Below are 13599 nucleotides of genomic sequence, written 5' to 3'. Positions count from 1 at the left end.
TCTTGACTCATTAATTGACTTCAAGTAATGAACACAAATTAAGGAATAAAAGGGGGGAATAAAGAGACAACTAGGAGAAGAAATAGGAATCTTGTTGAAGTGAAGAAAATATTAGTTTTAAATAAAAATTTAAGTAAATAATTTTGGGAGACCTTGATGTGAGAATGACACATGGGTGGGTGAATAATCAAGTTATTGAATTATAACAAAATAATTAATTATGCATGACATGACAAGTGTCACCTATGAGGACTCCTATAAAAGAAGGGGCAAGCCATGGGAAAATGGGGGACTTTTGGGGGGAACCCTATTGTTGGATGGATGAGATGTTGTGAGAGCAGTGATTATGAAGCTATAGTGAGTTTGGTGAGGTAGAGGATTTAGAGAGGGGACTCTTGAGCCAAGGTGTGCTCCCCTCTACTAGCTAGTGCTTGTCTCCATTGTACAACCCCATTGCAGCTCGGGGGTCCGCGGGGAAGAAGAGTACCCAAGGAGTAGGCTGGGAGGTTAACCGGTGGGTATTCACATTCGGATCAAGTGCGTCATCATTCACTCGCGGAGGTGACCAGCCACAAGGGAGTACCAGCAACAACAGAGCAAGGGGAGTCTTGCCTTCTGGTGAACGGTACACATGTATTTCATTACTATTGATCTTAGTTAAACATATGTAAATGTATGTCATGATATGTTTTCCTGAATGAGTGTTAGGAATGTGTGTGCTAAATAAGTTGAAATTTCAATGCGTTTCTTTCTGGTTGTATTTGCTGTAAAAAAAAATTAAAAAAAAATGGTCTGAATTGTGGTCCTCACACTTGGTATCAGAGCTAAGTTAAACCCTTGAGACCTATGGGCCCATGACTAGCTTTGATTAAATTTCTACAACATTCTATCCTAAAAATTTTGTATAATGTACAAGAGTGATTTGCAAAATATGGTGTCAGATTTCAAATTGTTCCGGAGAATTTTATTATATTGATTAGGAGAGGGCCAATTCACTTGACTTATACAACTGATCTATTCACTTGGAAATTGTTGAATTGATCAATTAAAAATTCGAGGTTCTGGATCTTTTCAACAATTCGAGATTCTGGATCTTTTCAACTTGGACGCTGCCAACTCACGTACTGAGGGTCCGTTATCATCCAGGAATAAACCTAGATCATCGAAATGTCGAAATGATGGTCCCCGTTCTCAGCCTCATATTTTATTTATTTATTTTTCACTTTTTAAATTCCATCCCACCATTGCCGCTGAGGCTCTAAATCGTTCCCAGTCTCAAACAACTTTTCAAACGAAATCCACTGATCACATCTCCGGAACGTCCCGAGATCGATCCCCGCCATATATTTGGGTTGTTTTGCAGTCCAAAGCCATGATGCATTCAGAGAGAGAACTACAACAGAGAGGTAATTGCATTGGATCCCACAAATCGGAAATTAGCTACATGGAAGACGACGATGAATACCCTGAGACAAAACACAATGACGCCCGATCCCCCGTAACCCACACTTTCAAGACCCGCGGATTCGTCGGCCCCAGGATCGACAAGGAAAAATTGAGGAAAAGATTGATCATTCCAGAGTATCTGAGAATCGCCATGGTGGAAGCTGTGTGGAATCAAGAATTTGTGTACGATGAAAATCAGCATCGCTGGGATGGCATCAGCACTGCACTGGAGGCTGCCGTCATTGTATTTGTCAATTTGAAGGGGACGTTTTCATTTTGTCACAGGCATCCAAGCCCAGCCCTCTTTTTTTTTCTCATTTGGCTTGAATCGAATGTTGTGGTTTATCTTCCTTTGTGATTTTATTTTGGATGTTAACTTCTGATTTTGTTTTGATAGGTCCATAATGTTCTTGGGAGGGAATGAGTGCAACTGTACTCGGGTTATCCTTCTTTTTGGAAATGTTGAAACCTTCACTTCATTATAAATGTTCCAGCCTGTGCAATTGGTTTTTTTTTTTTTTTTTTTTTCCTTTCATTTTAATGCAATTCACTTGTTGAACCCTTATTTCGATATTTCCACGGATTTGGGATGATGGTCGTCCCATGCCAGGTTTCCATTCAGACTTTATGGTGGAATACGTTCTCAATCCTGTTAGGGTTTCAACAACGCAGTGAACAAATTGATAGTTCGATGGCCGGAGGAATCGCAAAAATACTACAAGAAGCTCCAACTCATCAGCTTGGTTATGGGATTGAAGATAGTGTATCATCAAATAATTCCACTTCTTATAAAGGCACATTTTACAACTACTTCAGCATCGGTATGGATGCCCAAATAGCTTATGGGTTTCATCATTTGCGAAATGAGAAACCATATCTTGCTCGAGGTCCGGTTTCTAATAAGATAATCTATTCTGGGTATGGTTGTGCTCAAGGATGGTTTTGCACACCTTGTTCAACAAATCCACGAGTGAGGGGACTAAACAACGTTGTACAGATGCACATCAAAAAAAAAATATTTAGTCTGAATTGTGAATTGACCCCGGTAGTGCATTGAGCGAAGGCTCTAGCAACATTCATGTTTCTGCTCTTGATGGCCTCATCAATGTAAATTCCTTGTTCACATTAGCCGTATTTGTTGGTTTGACCATCACCGCTCCCGGTTCGGCAACATTAGTTGACGACAATGCTTGCATCGCTGGAGAAAACATTGCGAGAATCTTCTAACATTTCAGGTAGTATCATTCAGCTCTTTTCTCTTCTCCAGCTTAGTTGCGCAGGGCTTAAAGCAGGCTATAGTCTTGATAAACAGCAAGACACTACATGATGTCTTCAAGGCATCCATCAATAAACACTTTCTGAAAATTGGAATGCTTTTATCTGCTTGTGGTTTGGTTTTTGGGTGCATTTTTCTGATGTTGGCATTAATGGACGTCATTCAAATCAAGCTTGGCACCCTTTCCTGTGGAAGCATTGGTATATAAGGGCTGTTGTACCTCTTTTCATGTTAGTTCCAACCGCTCTAGTTATCTACAGTTACATAGTTTTGTATGCCTTCTTCCATTAAATTCCTGTGCCTTCCACCAAATTGAAAAAAACACCCACAAAGAAGGGAAAACTGCATTTACTGTGAAGTTTGTATATGTTTTACTATATATTTACTTTGAACAGAATGGTTGCTTTACTCCAGATTATATATCTTGTACTTTATTTCTTTCAAGTAACATATTTGGATTCATTTTGAAAAGGGAAGGAGCTATTGTCCTAGTATTCATCCGAATATCAAAACCCAACTTCAAGAAGTTCTTCCCCAAGGACAAGATTAAACTAAAGGGTTTCTTCTAGAACACTAAGGCACTACAAGAGGGAGATCCTTTGTTTTGGTATAGAACTGTCTTTTCAAGTTGGGATGGGAAAAGGAATAGCATGAACAAGTCAATCTTCTCTCATAGGTTATTTAGTGGCAAAGAAGATTATTTTTGTAGTGAAGAAGTGGCAAAGATGAAGAAATGGTAAGAAAGATGACGAAATCTTGACACTGTAATTCTTATTGCATTTCTTTCCATTACGTAGTTCAATCTAAATGAAAGAAGATAAACATTGTAATTCCTTATTATATGTCTCCTGTTTTATTCTCTTCCAGCCCATAGGTTATATATTTCAATATTTGGTCTTGATGATTGGAAAAAAAAAACAATGAAAAGAGCTCGCCACTGTCATCCTTGTACTTACTTTCAGTAATTTGGTCAATATTAATAAAAAGAGGTGTGGATACTGTGATCCTTATTAGTATGTGTCATGTTGTTTAAACTTTAATCCCTTAAAACGCATAAGTGACATGTTTGGTCTGGATCATAACGAGGATTGTGAATGCTGGTTAGCTATATCATTATAAAGGCAGCATTGCAATAATGAAAATGAATAAAAAGTCATATGACCTGTTGTTGAATCCTATATCTCTAAACTTTAAAGACATGACCTGGGTTTGTCTTTCTCAAGGTTGATGGTTTAGATATTTGGAAACCAATGAAAATTGTATACATTTCCTAGAATAGAAGTGCTAGTGATTCGTTTGAATTTTCATTTACGAAAAGCTGAACTTGAGGGTAATACCAGGGATGCTTTTTATATGAGGTTTTTATTTCACAATCTTGTTGATTGTGTTACTAATTGATTTTGGTATTACCTGCAATGATTTCCAAACTAGAGAAACCTTTGTTTTTAGCTGCTTTAGGTTTTCAAGTTTTCTGGTTATGCAATGATAAGTACCGCAGATAAATCTCTAATCATCAATCCCACTTTTATCTTTGTTTGTGTGACTCGTTTTGCGCAGTTGCACAGTTTCCTTACTTCTTATAGCATAACTTACCTACTCAAGTAATACAGAGCAGAGATTTGCAATAGTTGAAAATGGCATCTCACAACAGCAGTGTGTCTTATGATTTTTCTGACAAAGTATCAAAGAAGAATCAGAAATCATGGCTACTAAGAATAATGAATAAGTTAAGGCATGATCATTTATATGATGCATGAGTTATCACACAAGAATATGAGCCCAATCCAAATTGGAAAGTGCATGAAATTGCAGTATGTCAGATTTATGAATTGCCAATGTTTAAATTCAAAGCTGCTAGTTTGTTCTGCTATACATCTGTAAGTACCCAATTCGTTTGTCCGAAGTTTGAACCCAATTATCAGATACCACTGTTGAAATCGGAAGATATCCAATGGGGACTTGAGAATGGATATAAGTATGTTCATCTGGGACTTATCTAGTTTGGCATCAATCCGTTGGTTAGACTAGGATTAAATATCTCCTGTTTAGCTTGTGTAATTGATTCCCATCATAGTGATTTTCAGGATGCTCTTCTCAGAGGATTTGAAGCTCCTTTACACAATGGTCCAGTAGGAACAAGGACCTATATGTTCTCTTTTGAGGAGTATCCGACATCAAAATTTTAATTTCTTGATTCAAAAGAAGTCCAAATCTTTTTGCTATTCTAATTTTTATATTTGAATCATTGCATTACTATCTTTTCAGATACGGATAAATAACAAATAACTATTGATTATTTTTATATGCTGTTTCTTCTTAAGGTGTAGGGGTACTAATATTCCAGCTTCTTGTCTTCCCGCCATTGGTGAATTATGCTGGAGCTATTCTTATAACCCGCATAGCAGCAGTATGATCTCTTCCTTGTCCAGTTAGATATTTCGTTAAAAGTAGTTGTGAACATTTTAAAAATATTTGCAAAAAAAAAAAAAAGGGTATATAGTCTGGATGTGGTCGATTCTCTCGGTACTTCGCCATTTTGGCTATTGCAATTGGGAATTGCAGGTCCACTGGCTAGAAACTCCGTCTTTAAAAAAAAAAATCTGGGAAAGTACAAACTGTAGTTGGATTGTAGCAAGGCAACTTATTAGGGTCACCGGGTTCACCCTTTTTCCAAAACGAGTTTATACCCAAGTCCTCCAAATCTACATCTCCTGCAAAACTTTTGCAAACATCAGCAATGGGCCTGTATCCTGTACATCTGCATAAATTGCCTGCAATAGCTTCCTCTGCTTCCAACGCAGAAAAATTGGTAAACCCGTGCTTGTGATCAGGTTTTCTTTAGATTCAGCTCGGCGAAGAGCAGCAAATATAGACATACACATTCCTGGAGTGCAGTATCCACACTGCGATCCATGAAATCCTGCCATTCTTTTGTGAACAGAATGATATCCATCCCTGCAATTCCCAAGACCTTCAGAAGTTGTAATAGAACAACCATCAATAGAACCCAACAAGGTCAAGCAGGAACTAATTGAAAATTCTTCTATCTTCTTTGTTTTAGTGTTATATTTTGACAAAAGCACCACACAAGCTCCACAACCACCTGTTTACCAATACAAGCAATCAGTGCCAAATCTAAAAAGCAACAGCCTCTGTAACTTCCAAGGTAAAATAGCTATCAATGCAAGCAAACAATGCCAAATTTAAAAAAGCGAGTCTATGTATCATCTAAGGTGAAATAGAAATGTTTCAGTGAATCACAGAAATCTACAAAGAATACAATACTAAAACATATTTTAATGATGAATATAATAAAAAAAATATCTTCCTAAATAGTATGCATAAAGGTTATTCATAATATGCATGAAGGTCATTCACAATAAATGTTATCATTATTAATCTATTCATTCAATATTTATATATTATTATATTTTTGTCTTTATATCATGGAGGAAATTTATCATGGACTTTTATGCTCCATTGCTATCAAAGATAGTTTGAGATATTGAACTTGTCATTTCTACCATACTTGTCACTGTGATCACACAAAAATATTATTTTCCATATTGTTAGTTGATTTTTATATACTATTTTCATTCGCTGTTGTTTAAAAATGCATAGTTTAATTGTTTATATTTTGGTTTCTTTCATGAGAATCTAGTGATGTAATTTTGGCAAGATTGTGATTTTGGTTACTTCAATGCATTTTTGAATGCATAAATGAATTTATTACCTTGAAAAAAAAAAAAAACCCTTTGGGGTGCTCCTTCTATACATACTATAACTTGTAATTCCAACAAATTCCTATTGGATTTCAAGCAAAATTGATTGCAAAAGAGAAAAAATTTAGAAGAATTAGGCTTGACATTTAAAAAAATTATGTTGCCAAGTCCTCTATGTAATTGTCGTGCATTGGAATTGTTGTATCACTCTGCAACGCATACACCAACATCATTCCATGTTTGTACAATAGATGTGATTTCTATGTCATATAGTTGCCATATCATATTGTTGTCCATTCGTCACAACACATAGTTGCAACTCAACCTTGTGTTGCCATATTTGTATCATTATATGAGCAATTTGAATATTCAGAAAAAAATGTTTATGCTTTGTTAACCGGTGGGTATTCGCATTCGGATCAAGTGCGTCATCATTCACTCGCGGAGGTGACCAGCCACAAGGGAGTACCAGCAACAGCAGAGCAAGCGGAGTCTCGCCTTCTGGTGAACGGTACACATGTATTTCATTACTATTGATCTTAGTTAAACATATGTAAATGTATGTCATGATATGTTTTCCTGAATGAGTGTTAGGAATGTGTGTGCTAAATAAGTTGAAATTTCAATGCGTTTCTTTATGGTTGTATTTGCTGTAAAAAAAATGGTCTGAATTGTGGTCCTCACGTTAAGCGAGCGGATGCGAAGAAGCTTTATAAGTATGAGTGGTAGATTAATGACCGATTGTGCTTTGACTATTCTTATAAATAGGAAAAGTAGGTATCAAATTTGAAGGGTGGGGTTATATTTCAGTTTGAAGGGATATGAGTGGTTTAACCCCTCTATGTTGACCAGGTAAAGTAAAATAACTTTGTAATGAAAAAAATATCTTTTCACCAAAGGATAAAAGTTATCTCAAATATAGGAAGTGTCAAAAACTCTCCAATCCTTCCTCCAAGATTTTACAGATATATAAAACTGGATTCCTATACGTTAAAAAATCATTAAAAATTGAAACACAGTAAAATTAAAATAAATGCATTTTATCTTTATTTCAAAATATTATTACTCAACTATTTTAATGCATGCATGCATATTTAAACAGATAAAAACTCGTGTAGGGATCAATGTAACATGATATCCTTCAATCCAAACTTGCAAGTAAGTCTTAAACAAATAAAAACTCGTGTAGGGATCAATGTAACAGGAGATCATATATACAATGTTCACCACAATAATCTAATGACCAATTAGACATGCCTTTAATCATACCTTTAACATGCAAATTTCAATGACCATTCTTTCTCATATGTGCTAGTGTTTGATGTTGTAGCATTGTCTTCTCACTAGCAATAATAAAGGTGTGGTCTTCTTCATTACTACCCTAAAAGACAATATCCCAAAAATTGTACAAAGTTCCATACTAAACTTTCCTCATTCATACCATTACTCCTTGTACTATCTCATGGGTTTTCTTTTCATATACAATATGCATGCTTGCATCACTCATATTTGGATACTGAATTTATGGCTAGATTTGGAATGAATAAAACCTCGGGGAAAGTTCGTTCCCCTTCCATCTTTGAATAACAACTTGACCTTTATACATGATTTTTGTTATCAAGTTATAACCCAATTTTTTTTTTACAAAACTACTCACAAAACCACTCCCTATAAGAAGTCAATGAAATGAAGCACATGAGTAAATCACAATACATCATAATAATTTGAATAGGAGATTTGAATACATATTTGTAGATGCCAAGTAAATGTCACCTCCTTTTGTGAAAAGGCCAACATTAAATCCCTTATTTTTATCAATATTCTTAAAGATTTAGATGTACTTGTGGATTTAGATTTTTTAAAAATGTTACGTTACAAATTAAACATCCTTAACCCAAATATTTACAACGTAAATCAACCCTAATTATAACTACAAACGCTACCCCAAAGTCTAAATCAAGTCATTAACTTATCAACATGCCAACTACTATAATCCCATTAATTCCGTATATTTTCTTACACCTCATATGAGAAATAAAAATTCATATTTTCAAAAGACACGCGCATAAAATTTATTGAAACAAAATCACATTGGACGGACGTAAAAGGAGTATCAAATATGTTTGAATACAAGGGTTTTCACAACTCAATGTATTAAGCCAAGGGTTTATTTCTGTTAGCTTCTCTGTAGATTTTAGGGTTTAGTAGAGGAGCCGAGAGAAGACTCGAAGCGGAGCGGAGCAGGTGGCACGATGGTGGAGAAGGGAAAGAGCCGCAGGGACGAGGTCGTGACCAGGGAGTACACCATCAATCTTCACAAGCGTCTCCATGGCTGGTAGATGAAAATCTGAAGCTTTTAAAGTCAATTTTTGTTCTGTATGGTATCATATATTAGGTTTTTCTCGTTTGATCTGTTGACGATTTGGGTTTTTTTCCATAAAATTTCTTATATGCATCTGAAAAACTATTCTGCATACACTTGAAAATTTTTCAAGGTCTAGGGTTGAGTGTTATCAAGTGTTCATAGGGATTTATTCGCAGACTTCTCCTTTGCAGCACTTTTAAGAAAATGGCTCCAAAGGTCGTTAAGGAGATCAGGAAATTTTCCCAGAAGGCTATGGGAACCGCCGATGTGAGGCTTGATGTGAAACTTAATAAGGCTGTATGGAGCAGGGGCATCAGGAGTGTGCCCAGGAGGATGAGGGTTCGAATCTCCAGGAAGCGCAACGACGAAGAAGATGCCAAGGAGGAGCTCTATTCGATTGTAACGGTGGCGGAGGTGCCTCCTGAAGGGCTCAGTGGAGTAGGTACTAAGATTATTGAGGAGGAAGATTGATGTAATCACATCTTAAGTACATTTTGCTGTGAAGCGGAATGTAGACTATTATTTTCTTTATAGTGTTATGATTCTGAGGGCATTTAATGCTTTGACACTTCAGTTTTGTAGGACGTGAGGTTTTTTTTCCTGGATTTTTATGTTGACGAAGTAGCTTATTTGTTTATTGGTATCTGGAATGCTGGGATTAATCACAGTTTTCCATGCTACATAACACGTACCCACATCTATATCCGTTTGCCAGCTTTCAAAGTTTATGATGATTATGTATTTGTTTAGCAGGATTACTCTGTTTTCGAGTAATTGCCTCACAAAACAGTCTGACTTGCTTATGATTTACTATTCGCCAAAGGAATCATATTTTATCTTTTGTCTACATATTGTTCAGTTAACTTTTCTGATAATGTTAATCTACAATGTTAAAGCATTTGAAGAGATGTTGCATCAGATTGAATGGGTATCGTTAGCCTTAGGTCTTACTTATGACTTCTAGCTATTCTGCCCAAACTGCCCAGAGCTTTCACCCAGGCTCATCCCAACACCTGCCATTTGTGTGTCCTACCACCGCATGCCTGTTAGAAATGGAACATCAGAAGATTTGAAGGGTGAAGTGTAGCCCATTGGCTGAATAATTAGGATTTAAATATTGAATGTGTATTTTTTTACAATACAACCCAGATAGTCTAACCCATATAGTTTAGCTCAGATAGTTCTCATGGACGTAATATATTTGTTGAACTCGCCAACAAAAAGAATTTGACTTTCAAAATGCAATTTTTTTTTTCTCTTGCATGTTTAGTTAGTGCGTGGGGGGCTGTTCTCAGCAAAATATTTGGAATCAGTTTCATGGCCACGTTTTTGCTTGACATTACTTGCATCAGTGGGTGATGTCGGATTTTTGCCTCAGTGTTGCTTGTCATATTTGCCCAACCAGGGTTTGTGCATTAGTTGTCCTGCCATAAACAATTGGATATAGTCTTTTATAAGAGTGGATTAAAATCCTTAACCACTAGAGCAAGGGTATCCATATACTGGTTATTTTGCCCAGATTCACAAAGGATTGTTTATTGAATCATGTTGTGATCTTATTTTTGCTGTGGGATCATCTTTGACAACAGGATCAACTGTCATCATTGTGTGTCTTTGAGGTATTTAAATTTAAGCAGCTTGTGATTTTCATTATTTCATCTTTACTCGTGTTGAATATAAGTAATGATGTGCCCATTTCTAAATGCAATTGCCTAAAAGTTTTTCCTGTCAGAAGTCTATCTTGATGATATTTTTTTTTGCAAAGATCAACTTTGACATCATTATGGTCTGAAAAAACCCACATCTCTATGGGAAATTGTTTTTGTTTTTAAAGTTATATTGTGGGTTGTAGATGAGTTTTATGATTTATCACTTGGGTTGGATTCTCAAAAATGACAAGCAGCTTTTGTATGTTGTCATTCTTGGAGAAATTATACATTCCATCTATTGGGGTCCGGTTTTGCAAGGAGTAGGTTTTCTGTACCTGGTATTCTGATTGAACTACGTTTTCTAGTAGGAAAACATAAATTTAGGATATTTCTCTATTTTTGGGTGGATAGAGGCATGAATCTCTATATTATCCTACATTTTTGTCAGGTTGTATTGTTGTCATTATATGAAAATGTATTTTTTCTCTTTGGAATGCAAATAGTGCCATGGATACTGTCATCACATTAATGCTTTTTGCCATTTCTTTAAGAAGGGCATCCTTTGTCCACTTCTTAGAGATTTCAAAATACTTTGGGTATTTTTGAAGAAATGATTTCCGAAGAACATAAATATTTTACTTCATTTCTCTTAATAATACAGATAAATGATATATTTAGCTTTTAAAATGGGATGTTACAATTAAATGCCCATCTGTATAGAGAAGGGAAATATGTATCATATATTTTGCTACTTCCATATTAGTAACACGTTGATGGAAAACATTGCAATCAAACTTGCCAAGATGCCCCAAGGAACCTACAAATTAGATGGTGGCTGTGCTCCACAAAGCTTATCCCTGGAACAGAGAACATAGAGGCCTACAGGCCTGGGTTTCTGGTTCAAGTCAATATGAGCACCTATGGCATCAGGGCTAGTGGGCAATAGTGGGTGCTAGTGACTGGTAGTGATTGCTAGTGGGCAATTGTGATGCACTTGCAATGAAAGCGTGGTTCTTAATGTTAGAAATAGAGGAATCTTTGCGAGAATATTTTTCTATAAATAGGAAGGCATACATAAAATTTTATTCATGCAGTGACATGTAATTTCTTCTTAATTCTTCCATCGTGAATTTCACTAAGAGAATTCAATCCTAGTGGTTTGCTTGTGAGGTGCAGTTGAATGGAAAATATCAGTGGCAAGACACTATATCCAGGAAAAACAAATCTACAAATTTGGGAAATAATTAATTATAATTACTAAGTTGGAATTCTTCAATAAGATTGCAATCCTTGCAGATGCTCTGATATATGTATTCTATTTTCTTTTGGAACACATTCTGCCTCCAAAATGATTCTGTAGGAGGCTTGTTCAATCAACTTGTGGTGGTAACCAATCACACCATGCTCAGAAGCTCAGCTTTGGGCTTGTCTAATGTTTTCTTGTCTATGTTTTACAGTAAAGCGGGTGGTATATTTGTCGTTTGCTTGTTGTAGGTATGCACAAAGCTTGTTTCAGTTATATTGGGTGCAGATTGCAGTAACGATTAGAAATGACAATGGACAGATTAAATTTGACAAGTTCCCCTAGTATTTAGGAGGGTTTTTTGTTGATATTTATTTGAAAATTAATATCATTCTCTCCATTAGAAATCACTAGGTAATGGTATCCATGTTTTTAAGGAAGAAAACTTGCTTAAAAATCTGACAACCTTCAATGGGACATCATTTGAAGCGGTAGTGTCATTTACAAGTAGGCATATGTACATGAGTGATAATATGAAATTGGGGCAAATTTAGGGATAAGAGTTCAAACATATAAACGATGTAGGGTTTGACACTGGTTTATCCCCACCTCCTGCCCCAACCGATGCATCAGGTTGGTCCACCTTACTATCTTTGGTTTCTGGGCTGGTAGTTGTATCTGACAAACATGGTCGTGGTGATGGAATCCTCTCAAAGAATAATGGGCATAAATGCTCCCAAACCCAAACATGTGGTTGTCACCATGCCTGCAAGCAGATAACTGAGCTTTCATGTGGCCCAGCAGTCCAGTAGACCAGTCAAGGACCATTGGCTCAAGACATAATACCACATAGTGCATAAGAGCATTTGAGGCAAGTGTGTGGCAAAGAATGAAATTGGCCACTTATTCAGAATGCTGCACCAAGATGCCAAGTAAAACTGACATACTCATAGGAGACCAAAGGAACAGTTGACATAAGCTGTCAACTGCCAACTTTTTGTACAGTTCCAAAAACTGGAACTGTGATGAAAATACAGGTCCCTGATTCTGGACCTCCATTTGGGTGGTTGTCAACAAAACAAAATGCTTATATTTAATTACCTGTCTGTATTTATAACTCCATTGGAAATAAACAATATTCCACATCGTAGTCCATTACAATAGAAGGGTGATTTCTTTCTTATTGGATTATATTTCAAGATGGATTTTATTTCTTTTCTACACAAGGTTGCAAGATGAACTGGAGAACTCTGCAGCATTGCGATTCTTCTCTTTTTATGACATCTTACAAAGGCATACAACTATTGAGTTCCAAAAATTGTGTACTTTTGGATAATCAATACCATTCTGCTGTTGACCGACTGTTAGGATATCCACCCGGGACCATCTTGATAAGTTGGATGTGCAAAGCACATCTATAATTGCTAAGTTCTGCCATTTATCTGCTTCGAGAAGTGCACCTCTTGATATAGTATACTTGATGCTTCCAGGCCTCGTCAAATAGATGGGTTGAATGTTGCTTTGTTTTATTACACACTTCAACAAGGGAGAATCTTGAAATGACGACACCATTGCAACCGCGGGGTTTAGCAACCCCAAGTATGTATTATCATGTGATCTGGCTGTTAAGAATGTTTATGTTCTTTCACACCATGAGCAAAGCTACAGATGCAGGAGTCTTTCATCATGTCAAAGGCTTCTATTAGGAGGAAAAAGCTACTGCTTTGAAGAAATATATTTATTGTTTAATGTAAATGCTGGTGTTGATTTGTTGCATTCACAATTGTGCAATATCAGTGATTGTAATAAAATTTTATTTGGTCTCCGGTAATGAGCAGCATATACTTACGTTGCTTATGCATGTATCAAACTCAAACTACCATAAGCATGTATTTAAC

General features: G+C 36.3%; 1 protein-coding gene and 1 pseudogene across 1 annotated transcript; both read left to right on the top strand.

Moving 5' to 3' along the window:
• The first annotated feature begins 2137 nt into the window (after positions 1–2137).
• Positions 2138–3135, top strand: LOC149229824 (uncharacterized; annotated as a pseudogene).
• Positions 3136–8555: 5420 nt separating this feature from the next.
• LOC149229823 (large ribosomal subunit protein eL31-like) lies at positions 8556–9382 on the top strand. Its single transcript, XM_089378748.1, has 2 exons — positions 8556–8779; positions 9001–9382. Exons 1-2 carry the CDS (start codon positions 8697–8699, stop codon positions 9278–9280), a joined length of 363 nt encoding a protein of 120 aa, XP_089234874.1. The 5' UTR covers positions 8556–8696; the 3' UTR covers positions 9281–9382.
• The last annotated feature ends 4217 nt before the right edge of the window (positions 9383–13599 follow it).

This window comes from Pinus tabuliformis, chromosome J (genome assembly GCF_031772625.1).
Source record: "Pinus tabuliformis cultivar Carrire ecotype Pingquan chromosome J, CPIR1, whole genome shotgun sequence".
Classification (NCBI taxonomy): Eukaryota; Viridiplantae; Streptophyta; class Pinopsida; order Pinales; family Pinaceae; genus Pinus; species Pinus tabuliformis.
The sequence above is the reverse complement of the archived record's forward strand: the minus strand, read 5'-3'. Positions and strand labels throughout refer to the sequence as shown.